A 14,795-nucleotide genomic window follows, 5' to 3' on the forward strand; every position below is an offset into this window, starting at 1 on the left:
CCATGCAAGAGAAAGCACAAAGTACCCCTGACAGATATTCAAAAGCCTCCAATGAAGACACTTCCACCACACTCCGAGGCAGAGAGTTCCACTGCTGAACAACTCTTCTTACAGTCAGGAAGTTCCTCCTAATGTTTAGGTGGAATCCCCTTTCCTGTAATTTGAAACCATTGCTCTTAGTCCTAGTTTCCAGGGCAGCAGACAGCAAGCCTGCTCCCTTTTCACCTTAAGTTTCAACCAATTCAATCTAGTTTGTGACAGTCACAAAAATGAAGTTTCTAGAGTAGTCTGTGTATATCTTATGTGTGTGTATATATTAATAATAATATAATAATAACTTTATTTTTGTACTCGGCCTCCATCTCCCCGAAGGGACTCGAGGCGGCTTACGTGGGGACAAACCTAAACAGCATAATTAAAATATAACACATTAAATATGTAATGATAACATAAAACAACATACAACAGCAGTATTATAACAAATGTATAAAAGCAAACATAGAACAATGAGCCCTATATTATATTTTATATTTCACCTCCCTGTTTTAACCCTGTTGTCCCCTTGCCTCTAGCCGCAAGGAGACGTGGGTAATATATTTCATAGAATCAAGTAGCAGGAAAATTGCATTCAAAGCACCCCCGACAGATGGCCACCAAGCCTCTGCTTAAAAGCTTCCATAGAAGGAGCCTCCACCACACTTTGGGGCAGAGAGTTCCACTGCTGAACGGCTCTTTATTATTGTTGTTGCTGTTATTATTAATACTATTATCAAACAAGACTCCAAGCACCTAGAGTTGCAAGGGACCCCCTTAAGGCCGTCCAGTCCAGCCCTCATCTTCCAGTCAGGAAGATCCAATCCAAGCTCTCACAACAGATGGTCATCCAGCATCTGTTCCAAAACCTTCACCTGCAGAATATTCCACAATCAAACACCTCCAATCATCAGGAAGTTCTTCCTAATGTTTAGTGGAATCTCTTCTCCTAGAGTTTGATTCCATTATGCTTCCTTTCTCTTTAATGTGGCCTCCTTTCAAATGTTTAAGCATGGCTCCTTCTCTCAGCCCTCTTTTTTTCCAGGCTGAATGTACTCCACTCCCTCAGCCACCTGGTTTTCAGACCTTTCACCATTTACACATTCCAGCTCGTCTGCATTTCTCAAATTTTTGCGTCGAAGCCTGGACTCATTTCCCAATGAAATTTCTGGCACAATTTGCAAGGAACTCTCTGGCCTCTCAATGTTGAACATGGGGTGGGCAATGGGAAGTCATAGAAGAAGAAGGGAGGGGAAAGATGAGGCCCTCCTTCAAGCAGAGAAGTTTGGGGCTAAGGGATTGCTGAGGTGGCCTCATCGAGAGTCACATTGTTTGTTCTGGATAGAGGAGACTTACCAAAACAGTGGTGAGATTTGCTTATGTGTTGCCTGTTTTAAGGAAGTGTTGGATGAGTGGACTTGGTCTGGCAACAGGCTGGCTGGAAGTAGACAGAGATTTGCTTCTGGTTTTGGAAAGTAGTTTTTTGTGTTAAATAGTGCAGAAGGAGCTGCTAGTAATTGCAGAGGGTTTCTGCTGTTCCTGGAGGCTTTGGGAGAGGAAGCTTGCTGGGGTTCTTTTTTTTAGTTCAGAAAAATTGGTATGGTGTGGGTTCAGGGCCACAAATATAAAGCCTTGATGGCCCACCCTTTGCTTTAAGGCATCTACTGTCATTGGGACTAACTAATGGCGGGAACGAGAGACAGAGCCTTTTCTGTGGTGGCCCCTTGGCTATGGAACTCTCTCCCGATTGAGATCAGATCTGCCCCCTCCCTCCTGTCCTTCAGGAGGCTGGTGAAATCCTGGCTATGGAAGGAAGCATTCCCAGAGTAATGGCTGAAACTGGCTACAGAACAAAGTTATTGATCACACATTCGGACTGAGTTGGACATGATTTTATCTTGGCGATTTGGCTTATTTGTACTTTTAATCGATATGTATTTTAACACGTTATTATATGATGTTTTTAGATTGTACTATTAGCATTGAATTCTTGCTGTAAGCCAGTCTGAGTCCCTCTACGGAGGTTGAGAAGATCGGAATATAAAAGTTTTAAATAATAATAATAATAACAACAACCTGTAAACTTGAACCCTTCCCATCTTCCCAAGTGTGAGGCTGGTAATTAATGCTAATTTTGCTGATTGATCTGTGTATAGGTTTTTAAAATAGTGGAGCTGGGGATCAGCCACATTCATATTTATTTATTATTTTGTTTACCGCATTTGTATACTGCTTTTCTAAGCCATAGGCGACTCAAGGCGGTTCACAGTCGGCAGAGATTCGATGCCATAACAAATATCAAAATACAGTTAAAACAAATATTAAAATACAGTTAAAACAATTATAAAAACAATTCAACATTTAAAATGTAATATAAAAAGCAAATATATCTGTAAATTCATATGTGTGTTTATTATGATGTTCTACTGGAATGGCTCACGTCTGTTTGTTGCAGGGAGAATAATGGGACCTTTGTGTATCTGAAGAACTTAATATATTGTGTTTTCATCAGAAGCTTTTTGGAAATTTAGTCTGTGTTATCAGAGATGCATTACCTCAACTGCTAGGTGATTGTACATGTGTTTGGGTGGGTAGAGTAAGTGAGTGTTTATAATCATTCCGGTCAGGGAGAGTTTATTTCGTATTTATTTATTATTTTATTTTGTGTACTTCTACCCTGCCCTTCTCAACCCCCGAGGGGGGACTCAGGGCGGCTTACAAAAAGGCACAATTTGATGCCTACACAATAATACAGATAAACGAATAAAACAGCAATTAAAACAGTTATAACAGTTAAAAAAGATTCAATATATGTCACAGTCCAATCTCAGCTCAGCATTCGCCAACTCAGAGTCCATATTTCATTCTACATTGTCTATTCCTATCGGTTGTCGTAGTCCTTTATTTATCTGCCAGATTGCCCAAGCGCCTGGTCCCAAATCCATGTTTTTAATTTCTTTCTAAAGGAAAGGAGGGATGTCGCTGATCTAATTTCCCCGGGGAGTGAATTCCATAGGTGAGGGGCCACCACTGAGAGTTCAGAGTTAAAAGGTGGAAGTAGCATGACCTTAGGAGTGGCTCTTAACAGTCAACAGTGGGCCATTCTCGCAGACATCCTTGCATTCCTGAGATGGATAATACTTGTACTGAGATCAAGTCTTTATTCACGAATTGGAAGTGAATCTCTCAAGGAATACTGCCGAGAACATCATAATTAATGCTTTGGGTGGGAGGCAGAAGTCGATGGGCCAGAGGGAATTAAAAACATTGAGTCAAAATTTGATTTTTAATTTATCTGTAATAATTAATAGCTGAGTAGTAGTACAGATGTTTCATTAATGAGTTTGTTAATTTAGGTCTTGAGAATTAAAAAGTTCCCCCTTTAAGCTATGGATGATGTAATTGAACTACTTGATGAATTTCTCTGTTGCTGTTTCCTTGTAGAGTTGTTTTCTCTGAAGGAGGATGCCTTGAGATCAGAGGCAGTTTGACCTCTTGGTGAGGAAACATGGAATGAAACCTCAAAATAGGATCTCATACAGTCAGGTTCCTATTGAAGGAAGCTGTTTGAGGAATCAACCTATCCCAAGCCATTCAGGGCCTCATGAGCAAGAAGCAATATATTTCAGGCACATACTTTTCTCATAACAGAAATATTTGTCATGCAGAAGCGTTCAGCTTCAGCCCTAGGCATATCCAGTTAAAGGCCCTTCTGGAGCAGGGCTACCTGTGATTTCAGCCTGAAACCTTGAAACTCCTCCTGCTAATCAAAACAAACAGGGATGGAAGAGAGCTGGTGGGTTATGTAATGTGTAAAATAGGTTACGTGAAGCAAAAACCAAGGTTAGGGTTCTTAGGGGATGAAGAAAAAACCATAGAGTGCAAGGTAAATCATATTCATGTAGATACATGGTTTTTATTCTTATCTAGAAATCCAAAGTCTTCCTAAATTATCCACCTGTTGTTCTTTGCTTTCTCATGGTTCTGTGTATACAAACTTTGTTTGAGGAGCAAAATTGTTAAAAACTATTATGAAATTGCATTTTGGTTACATGTATGAGGTGTATTTGAAATACAACTTAACTTTGTGTTAGATGTGGCTCCCATCTCCTAGATATCACATTATTATTATTATTATTATTATATTTATTTATTTATCTATATATATAGAAATGCTCTGTGCATAATGAGTATCTTAAAAACAAAAGAACCAATGAACAAAAAACCCCCCACCAAATTTGGCAACAAAACGTCTCACCACACAAGGAGTGACCATCACTCGAAAAATTATGATTTTGTCGTTTGGGAGTTAGAGTTGCTGGGATTTATAGTTCACCTACAATCAAAGAGCATTCTGAACTCCACCAATGGAGTTGAACCAAACTTGGCACACAGGCCTCCCATGACCAACAGAAAATACTACCAGTGTTTGGTGGGCATTGACTTTGAGTTTGGGAGTTGTAGTTCACCTCCATCCAGAGAGCACTGTGGACTCAAACAATGATGGATCTGGACCAAACTTGGCACATGCACTCAATACGCCCAAATATGAACACAGATGGAGTTTGGGGAAAATAGACCTTGACATTTGGGAGTTGTAGTGACTGGGATTCACAGTTCACCTTCAATCAAAGAGCCTTCTGAACCCCACGGACAACAGAATCGGGGCAAACTTCCCACACAGAACCCCCATGACCAACAGAAAATACTTAAGGCCATCCAGTCGAACTCCCTTCACCAGGGCAAGAAAACGTAATCAAAGTCCTCCTGACAAAGTGCCATCCAGCCCTAGATATAGATAGATAGATATGATTCACGCACACACAGATATAGTACCATAGATTTGAAAGGGAGCCCTAAAGAAGGACAATAATATGTTGCATGTTCCAGGGTGGGCAAACCAGACCATCTCCACATCAACATGACAAAAAACAGCAAGACATACTGTTGACCCACAAGCATAAAGACATTACATATATTACAAACAAACACTTTCTCATTACTTTATTTTCCAGATCACCAAACTGGGCCACAGCAACGTGTGGCAGGGGACAGCTATTGTGTATATAAATATTTCAAACTTCATAAAACAAATGAAATTGGAAACACTTTCAATCTGTACTACACACATCATAAAACAATTGTAAGGATAATTGTAAGTCTGCACATTTTTGCATATGACAAGTTTTGTGGCTATAGGAAAATGGAAACTAGGCTTTTGTCCACATAAGCATGCTCTCTCTCTCTCTCTTTCTCTCTCTCTCTCTCTCTCACACACACACAGAGGTGTATTTATATTTCCTACTAGCTTGGGGACCCGGCGCTGCCCGGGTTATTTGAGAAAGTGGGTAATGGCCGTTCTGTATGCCAAGTTTGGTGTTAAACAGGATGTAGAGAAGGCCGGTATAGAAAACTTCCAAATAAATAAATAAAATAGATAGATAGATAGGGTCACGGGGGTTCTGTGTGCCAAGTTTGGTATTGATCAGTCATTGGTTCAGGGTCGCCGTGGTTTCAGTAAGTGAGTAAAGATACTGCAAGTCCCATCATCCATGGCCCATCCCCCTTAGAACTGCATCAGGATGTAGAGTGGGCCATGAGTACTCTGTGTGCCAAGTTTGGGCCTGGTCTCTGATTTGTAGGGGCTACAATGTTCTGTGGGAAGTGAATTGGGTGAAGGTACTGCAAATCCCATCATTAGTGGCCCATCCTGCCCTGAACCGCACTGAAAGTCCCATCATCCATCGTCCGTCCTTCTCCAAACAGCATCGGGATGTAGAGTGGGTCAAGGGTGCTCTGTGTGCCAAGTTTGGTCTTGATCAGACATTAGATTAGGGTTGCAGAAGTCTTGGGAAGGGAGTGGAGGTACTTGAAGTCCCATCATCCATGGTTTGTCCTCGAAAGTGCACCAGGATGTAGAGTGGGTTATGGGGACTCTGTGTGCCATATTTGGTCTTGATCAGTCATTGGCGAGGGTCTCAGGAAGTGAGTGAAGTGACTGCAAGTCCCATCATCCATTGTCAACTTCTTCCAAACTGCACCAGGATGTAGAGTGGGTCATGCGGGCTCTCTGTGTAAATTGTTGTCCTGATCTATCATTGTTAGCAGTTGTAATGGTCTTAGGAAGGGAGTGCAGGTATTACAAGTCCCATCATCCATGGTGCATCCTCCTCCAAACCGCACCAGGATGTAGAGTGGGTTATGGGGACTCTGTGTACCAAGAGTGGTCTGTATTGGTAACGTTCTGACTCAGCCCCCTCTGGGCTTTTCCTTTCCTCTCTTTGTCATCTCGGAATCTTGGAATTGAGGCTGGCCAATCAGAGACCATATGCAAATTTCCTTCTCATGTCCCCATTTCTGTCATGAACTCTTTTCTCCACCAGGGGCTCCTATTGAAGCTGGCCAATCAGAGACCATATGCAAATAGCACCACAGCGGCAGCCAATCAGAACGCTGGCACATACTCCTCCCGCCACACTTTTGTCCTCCGCATACAAGTTTTGACTTTTATTATATACATAGATAGATGAGAAATTCTACAAACATGTTAGGTTTGAAGTAGAAACCAATAGCTTATGTAGCAACTGTTTTGCCCTGAAGGAGGGCAAAAGGGTGTGTGTGTATGTGTTTATGTGTGTCAAACTGGGCAGCCTCCTTTCTTGAATTATTTTGTGGTTGGAGACTGTTCTTGGTAGAAGCTAAAGTATATTATTGATCCTGAAAGTTATGCTATTATGACCGTGTTTGAATTCAGAAGCCACATAGTCTGCAATGGGTGGATGTGCAACTTAATTGTTCAGTTTATATCTTGTCTTTCTGTGTATTCACACATTGAGGGCAATTTGAAACAAATATTTTACATGATGCATCAATAATAATACCAAAGCAGCAGCAGCAGCTCAAAATTGCCATGTGTTATTTGTCCAGCATACCATCTATTTCTGTGGAATGTACTTATTAAGGTCATTGTGGTACACTCCACATAAGTATAATATTTATAGTGCCTTATAGTATTTATTTATAGTATTTATTTATAGTAACTTATAGTATTTACTTATAGTAACTTATAGTATTCATTTATTTACTGTATTTGTACCACACCTGTCTCAACTCGAAGGGGTACTCAGATCATCTTCACATATTGGCAATAATTAAAAACACAATTGGTTAAAACATCTATATTAAAAACACATAAAACAGATACGTCAATTATTAAAATCACATAGTCCGATGGTAATCACATAGTAAACACTTTAAAATCACATCATAAACACTTTAAAAAGTGAAATACAAAATAAAATATGTGGTCTCTTCCCAGTCTATGATTTTATGATCCACCTAGAACAGTTTCATTGCCATTCCACTTTACTTTATCTGGACTGAGTCTTTTGTGTTCACTTTCATCCAGTCCACTCTTGTGTATTGGTCAAAGTAGCCCAAAATGCTTGAGACCCGAAATGCTTAGGATTTTGAAATACCTGTATTTGCATAGACACACATGAAGAGATATTGTGGAGATGGGACTCAAGTCTGAAAACAAATTTATTTCATATACACTTTATTCACATAGCCAGATGGTATAATTATTAAGCATTTTGTATTTTATTTATTTATTTATTTTAAACCATTTATATTCCACCCTTCTCACCCCAAAGGGGACTCAGGGTGGAGCACAGCATATAAGCGGCAAACATTCAATGCCGGACATAAATAGAACAAGTTATTCATTTCCTACTGATAAGAAGATATGTTGTGGGATTTTCTGCCTCATGCATCAAGACAACTTGGCTGGCTTTGGGTACTACACCTTGACTTGGGTGACTGAAGGCCTATCCTTTTCTGCCCCAACTTAGGCAGCAAAATGTAACTAGTGTCATTTTGCTGACTAGAGGAGTGCCGTAGGGTTCAGTCCTGGGCCCAGTTCTGTTCAAAATCTTTATTAATGACCCCACTGTTTTATTTTCTTGTGCTCACATCAATTACATATTTTCTATTCCTACCTCACCCAGGGTTTTATCATTTTATCTTATCGATTTGTCCTACCCATCCTGTTCGATTTTATATTGTGTGAATTTGCTTTAGTATTTCATTTTGTTATTTTAATTTATTTTCTGATGTAATTTGTTTTTTTGTATAATTTTGTGCCTGAAGCATGAGCATTTAGAAAGCGGAAGTGTCGCTGTCTTAGCCTCGCATGAGGCAAAGTTTGGATTTTGGGGAATTTTGGATTTCAGAATCCCAGAAGAGGGATGTATAAGCATTGCTTGAGCATGACATGGTTTGAACCTGATGAACATGAGAGATAAAGATGAATGTGATCTTCATGTTGATTCTCCCTCGGAGCATATGTTCTGATTAATCCTCCTAACACGAGAGACCTTAATTAACCTGTGAAAGAGAAGCCCCAAGGAACACCAAAGTACAGGGTTAGTCAAAATGCATAGGCCAATAAGCCATTCAATTGAATGGCTTATTGGCCTATGCATTTTGACTAACCCTGTATTATTCCCTTCAAATCTGATAGAAGTGCAGCCAGCACAAAAGCAGTGCCTTCCAGACTCACCCAGACAGCCTGACCAGGTTATAACAGAACCCAGTGAGGGATCCAGGACTGTTCATAGGGTCCTTCTCTTTTTGTCTCCAAAGGTTTTCTAGCTTTATGTGGAAAAAAATTGGTATGCGTTTATTTTCTATCCCTGAAATGTCTGCATTTGTTTGATATTTTTCTAAATTATGCCAAACATGGATTTCTTAGGACTGGGTTTGTCTAACGCAGTCTTTTTTTTTCTCTTTCTATTCTGTTTAGGCTTTGAGAACCTGAAACAGCTTCAAAATGTTTAACAAATCATTCGGAACGCCTTTCGGAGGCAACACGGGGGGCTTTGGGGCGTCAACCTTTGGACAGAGTAAGTGGCATTGAATAAAAATACAGGAAGTTCTGCTTGTTGTATTGTCGAAGGCTTTCATGGCCGGAATCACTGGGTTGTTGTAGGTTTTTTCGGGCTGTATGGCCATGTTCTAGAGGCATTCTCTCCTGACGTTTCGCCTGCATCTATGGCAAGCATCCTCAGAGGTAATGAGGTCTGTTGGAACTAGGAAAAGGGTTTTTATATCTGTGGAATGACTATGGTGGGACAAAGGACTCTTGTCTGCTGGAGCTAGGTGTGAATGTTTCCACTGGCCACCTTGATTAGCATATAATGGCCTGGCAGTGCCTGGAGCAAACTTTTGTTGAGGGTTGATTAGATGTCCTTGTTTGTTTCCTCTCTGTTGTTGTGCTGTAGTAATTTTAGAGTTTTTTAATACTGGTAGCCAGATTTTGTTCATTTCCATGGTTTCCTCCTTTCTGTTGAAATTTCAATGGCTTCTCTGTGTAGTCTGACATGGTGGTTGTGAGAGTGGTCCAGCATTTCTGTGTTCTCAAATAAAATGCTGTGTCACAACAACAGAGAGGAAACAAACAAGGACATCTAATCACCTCACAACGAAAGTTTGCTCCAGGCACTGTCAGACCATTATATGCTAATCAAGGTGTTCAGTTGAAACATTCAGGATTTCACTAGCCTCCTGAAGGACAAGAGGGAGGGGGCAGATCTAATCTCGCTCTGGAGAGAGTTCCATAGCCGAGGGCCCACCATAGAGAAGGCCCTGTCTCTCATTCCCACCAAACGCGCTTGCGAAGGTGGTGGGACCGAGAGCAGGGCCTCTCCTTTATTTATTTATTTATTTATTTATTTGCTATATTTATATACCGCCGTTTCTCAGCCTAGCCGGCGACTCAACGCGGTTTACAACATAATATAACAATCAACAGTAAAAAAGTTAAAAGCATAAAAAACATAAAAACACAATTCATGCATCAATACCAATCCAGTTCGACTCTTAACTAAAAACGTGATCCAGTTCGTCATCCATGTTGCCAGTCCTTTAGTCAGTTACCATTCGTTGCATTGGGTTAACCAAATGCCTGCCTAAACATCCAGGTCTTCAATCTTCTTTGGAATATCATCAATGAAGGGGCTGATCTTACCTCCAAGGGCAGGGCGTTCCATAGCCGCGGGGCCACCACAGAAAAGGCCCTGTCTCTCGTACCCGCCAGCCGCACCTGTGAAGCAGGCGGGATAGAGAGCAGGGCCTCCCCAGAAGATCTTAGGGTCCTGGCGGGCTGATAGGCCGAGATACGTTCGGATAGGTAAGTTGGGCCAGAACCGTTTAGGGCTTTAAAGGCCAACGCCAGCACTTTGAATTGAGCCCGGTAGCAGATCGGCAGCCAGTGGAGCTGGTGCAGCAGAGGAGTTGTATGCTCCCTGCGCTCTGCTCCCGTTAGTATCATTGCTGCCGAACATTGGACTAGTTGGAGCTTCCTGGCCGTCTTCAAAGGCAACCCCACGTAGAGAGCGTTGCAGTAGTCCAAACGGGATGTAACCAGAGCGTGGACTACCGTGGCCAAGTCAGACTTCCCAAGGTACGGGCGCAGTTGGCGCGCGAGTTTTAACTGTGCGAATGCTCCCCTGGTCACCGCCGAAACCTGGGGCTCCAGGCTCAGCGATGAGTCCAGGATCACACCCAAACTGCGAACCTGCGTCTTCAGGGGGAGTGCGACCCCATCCAACACAGGCTGTAACCCTATACCCTGTTCGGCCTTGCGACTGACCAGGAGTACCTCTGTCTTGTCTGGATTCAATTTCAATTTGTTCGCCCCCATCCAGACCGTCACAGCGGCCAAGCACCGGTTCAGGACCTCGACAGCCTCCTTAGTAGCATATATTAACGTCCCTTGAGTCCCTGGAGTAATGGAAACACAATATTCTGTTCATCTGATTTCTGGTTTTGAGTGGCTGTGAATGGATGCAGCTGTCTGTGTAGCACTTCCAGCATCCCAAAGAGCCACAGCTGGCCAGAGGCTGTGGCCCTACAGGATGCCTTCCCTTTGAAATAGCCTTACTTCCTGTAGGTCAGCCATGACAGCTCCTGCCTGCAAGGCCAGGCGCTTACCCAGAAGTTCCAGACCCTTTCTGATCTCCAGACCACGCTTCTCAAGTCCTGTTCATGTTTTGCAGATGCTGGCTTCGGCACCACAAGCGGAGGAGCATTTGGGACGTCTGCGTTTGGATCCAACAATAACACTGGAGGGCTCTTTGGGAGCGCACAGACCAAACCTGGTAGAGTATCCCTGTTGCTTTTCGTTCCCTCAATGCCTTCCTTGACTACCCTCTTGTCCCAGCCTGGTCTGATTGGATCCTGTTTCTGGTTTCAGGAGGGCTCTTTGGTTCAAGCACCTTTAGCCAGCCGGCCACCTCTTCCACCAGCACCGGCTTTGGCTTTGGGACGTCCACTGGAACCTCCACGGGCTTGTTTGGAACGGCGAGCACCGGGGGAGGCCTCTTCTCATCCCAGAACAATGCCTTTGCACAGAGCAAGCCGGTGGGCTTTGGCAGTGAGTATCCCTCTCCTAGTTGTTTCTGGTCGCCCTCTGCACAGTGCGATTGCAGGAACCATAGTTGTGCTCAGGTGGGCCACCTTTTTTCTCTTCTTGTGAGCGAGCTATCAAACTCGCTGTCGATACAGAAAATAATAAAAGTTATGATAATCTTGCTCATGAGGTGCTTCTTATCAGGAAGACTACAAATTGTGTAGGAGGAAGATGTGACTTATAATTCTAGAAGAATATGGATAAGTATTACAGGTTAAATATCCCTTCTCCCAGAACAGTTCCATATTTAGCATTTTAAAAAAATATAGCATATACACAATGAAATGTCTTAGAGATAAGACCCAAGGCTAAACATGAGATTCGTTTCTGAGTGATATGCACCTTATACAAGGCATGTACATAATGTTGCATGCAATTTTTTTTTTACAATTTTGTGTATGAAACCAAGTTTGTGTATACACCAAAAACCAAAGGGCCACACATGTTGACAATTGTGGATCTTGAACTTGTTTATCTGGCAGAAGAGTGTGTTGGTGATGGCAAGGTTGTGTTCCGCACATTTGGTGAGAAGCAGGATGCCGTTTGAGTTGCTGTTTCCAACCCCCTCTTTTCCGATGGTCCCTGGCCACAGGCCGAAGTCTCGCCCGACTCTTGCATTAAAGTCCCCCAGGAGGATGATTTTGTCCTCCTTAGGTATCCCCGATAGGGCGGTGTCCAGCTGACAGTAGAATTTCTCCTTGATGTCTTCGTCAGCATCTAGTGTTGGTGCATAGGCACTTATGATGGTTGCCTGTTGGTTTTTGGCAAGATCAATTCGGAGTATTCCTCTCAGTAGACTCAACTGAAAGGAAAACTTCAAGAGAACCATCACTCCCCTTAATGTTCCCTGAGCAAGAGCCTGGGCAGCTAAACCAGTAAATCTCAATTGGATGCCCCCCGCCAAGGGTCTTCTTCCAGGGGCAAACCATGAATGGTCAACTTGGAAGTCCCTGAACAGACTCAGAAGTGGAGTGGGCAGATCCAAAGACAACCTGGCCAAATGGCATGAACTAGAAGAATCCTCCACCTAGTGCGACTGTGGAGCAGAGCAGACTACTCTGCATCTGTGTGCTTGCCCACAATGCTCTGCCTCACACACAGAGGAAGAATTGTTAAAGGTTACAGACAGTGCCATTGCTGTTGCCCGTTTTTGGTCAAAAGATACTTAGCTGCTTATGCTCCTTCTATTTTTATTAGTTTTATACTAATTTATGGGGAGCCCCCGGTGGCGCAGTGGGTTAAAGCGCTGAGCTGCTGAGCTTGTTGACCGAATGGTCACAGTTTTGATTCCGGGGAGCAGTGTGAGCTTCCACCGTCAGCTCTAGCTTTTGTCAACCTAGCAGTTTGAAAACATGTAAATGTGAGTAGACCAATAGTTACTGCTCTGGCGGGAAGGTAACGGCGCTCCATGCAGTCATGCCGGCCACATGACCTTGGAGGTGTCTACGGACAACACTGGCTCTTCGGCTTAGAAATGGAGATGAGCACCACACCCCAGAGTCCGACATGACTGGACTTCATGTCAGGGGACAACCTTTACCTTTCTTTCCCTTTTTTTGCAGACTTTGGGACGAGTACCAGCAGCGGGGGCCTGTTTGGAACCACCAACACCACCTCCAACCCCTTCGGAGGAACGTCCGGCTCTCTCTTTGGGTCAACGAGCTTTACTGCGGTTCCGACTGGGACTACCATTAAGTTCAACGTGAGTCCCTCCTTTGCAGGAAGTATCCCAGCATTCTCAGGCTTAGCTTTTGGACTTGGACTTGTCAGCTCAAGCAAAAGGCAGAAAGGGGTTTTCCTTTCAAGAGGAATGAAAGGAGGAGAACCAGAGAGCCAGGCTGCGGAAAGATGAGTCATGAATAGCCCGGGTGGGGTTGTTGATAGTATAGCAGAAGGCATGGCAACAAACTCAGGCCAGGAGGGAAGGTGGCTGAGTAGCAGGATGTTCTTTCCCCCTCTGTATCAACACAAACAAAGCTATCTTGGGATCCTTTCCCCTAAGTGCTTCTGGCCTTGTTCTCTGCCTGGGCAAGAAATCAGTCACCTAGGAGGCCTGTGACTGAGCAGGAATCTGCACCTGGATTTTGTGCATCATGCAAGGCCTTTTAACAGTCTTCTGGCCTCCGAAGGGAGTGCTGTTGCACCTCTGTGTGATAACTGCCTGCACTTCTGGACGCGTGAGTCCAATATGTTTCCCTTTTGCCTTCTTACAGCCGCCGACTGGGACGGACACCATGGTGAAGTCTGGAGTCAGCACCAACATCAGCACCAAGCACCAGTGTATCACTGCAATGAAGGAGTACGAAAGCAAATCGTTAGAGGTCCGTCTGTCCAGTGTCTTGTTTCTGTGTGTATACCTGTGTTTCTGCCCGTATCTATATGTGGAATTTGCTTTCAGAAGGTGCTAAATCCATCTGAAATCAACAGGAATAAGCAGATTCCACTGTTGAACATCTGTGATTGTCAGGATGTTCTTATTCAACGGAAATGATATCGGATTGTAGATTTGACGATGAGACGACTCGGAATGGCTTTTGTAGTAATGTTGATGTTTGATGAGATGTTTTTGATAATGTTGAATTGTTGGATTATTTTACACTGTGTTTTGTATTTTGCACCTGTTTTCTATGTTGTACACCGCAATGAGTCGCCCTCGGGTTGAGAATTGCGGTATATAAGCGAAGTAAGTAAATAAATAAATAAATATTTATTTATTTACGACATTTATATGCTGCCCTTCTCGCCCTGAAGGGGACTCAGAGCGGCTTGCAAGATATATATGCATACAATATATTCTATTATTAGCATAGTACAATGTCAGTATTATATATTACTATATCGTACTACTAGCTGTGCCCTGCCACGTGTTGCTGTGGCCTATAGTAAGAGTTTTGAGGTCTCTGCCTGGCCTCACTTCCTCATTTCTTCTCTCTTCCTTTCTTCTCTTGCTCTCTTTCTCTCTCACACACTCCTTCCTTTCCCCCTCCCCTCTCTCATCCCTCCTTCCTCCCCCTTCTTTATGCTTGTGTGTAAACGAGTATTTTCTGTTGGTCATGGGGGTTCAGTGTGGCAAGTTTGCCCCAATTCTATCGTTGGTGGGGTTCAGGATGCTCTTTGAGTGTAGGTGAACTATAAATCCCAGTAACTACAACTCCCAAATGTCAAGGTCTATTTCCCCCAGACTCCATCTGTATTCATATTTGGACACATGGAATATTCATGCCAAGTTTGGTCCAGATCCATCATTGTTTGAGTCCACAGTGCTCTCTGGATATAGGTGAACTACAAC

General features: G+C 43.2%; 1 protein-coding gene across 2 annotated transcripts in view; it reads left to right on the plus strand.

Moving 5' to 3' along the window:
* The window catches only part of NUP98 (nucleoporin 98 and 96 precursor), a 102,159-nt gene that overhangs the window by 3,277 nt on the left and 84,087 nt on the right, over positions 1 to 14,795 (plus strand). For both annotated transcript variants that reach the window (XM_067466404.1, XM_067466405.1), the window contains exons 2-6: positions 8,840 to 8,939; positions 11,094 to 11,195; positions 11,291 to 11,470; positions 13,069 to 13,208; positions 13,720 to 13,827. In XM_067466404.1, coding sequence (XP_067322505.1) covers positions 8,867 to 8,939; positions 11,094 to 11,195; positions 11,291 to 11,470; positions 13,069 to 13,208; positions 13,720 to 13,827 — 603 coding nt within the window. In that variant the 5' untranslated portion in view covers positions 8,840 to 8,866. The remainder of the gene's footprint in view (positions 1 to 8,839; positions 8,940 to 11,093; positions 11,196 to 11,290; positions 11,471 to 13,068; positions 13,209 to 13,719; positions 13,828 to 14,795) is intronic.

The sequence above is a fragment of the Anolis sagrei genome, chromosome 3 (assembly GCF_037176765.1).
Source record: "Anolis sagrei isolate rAnoSag1 chromosome 3, rAnoSag1.mat, whole genome shotgun sequence".
Lineage (NCBI taxonomy): Eukaryota > Metazoa > Chordata > Lepidosauria > Squamata > Dactyloidae > Anolis > Anolis sagrei.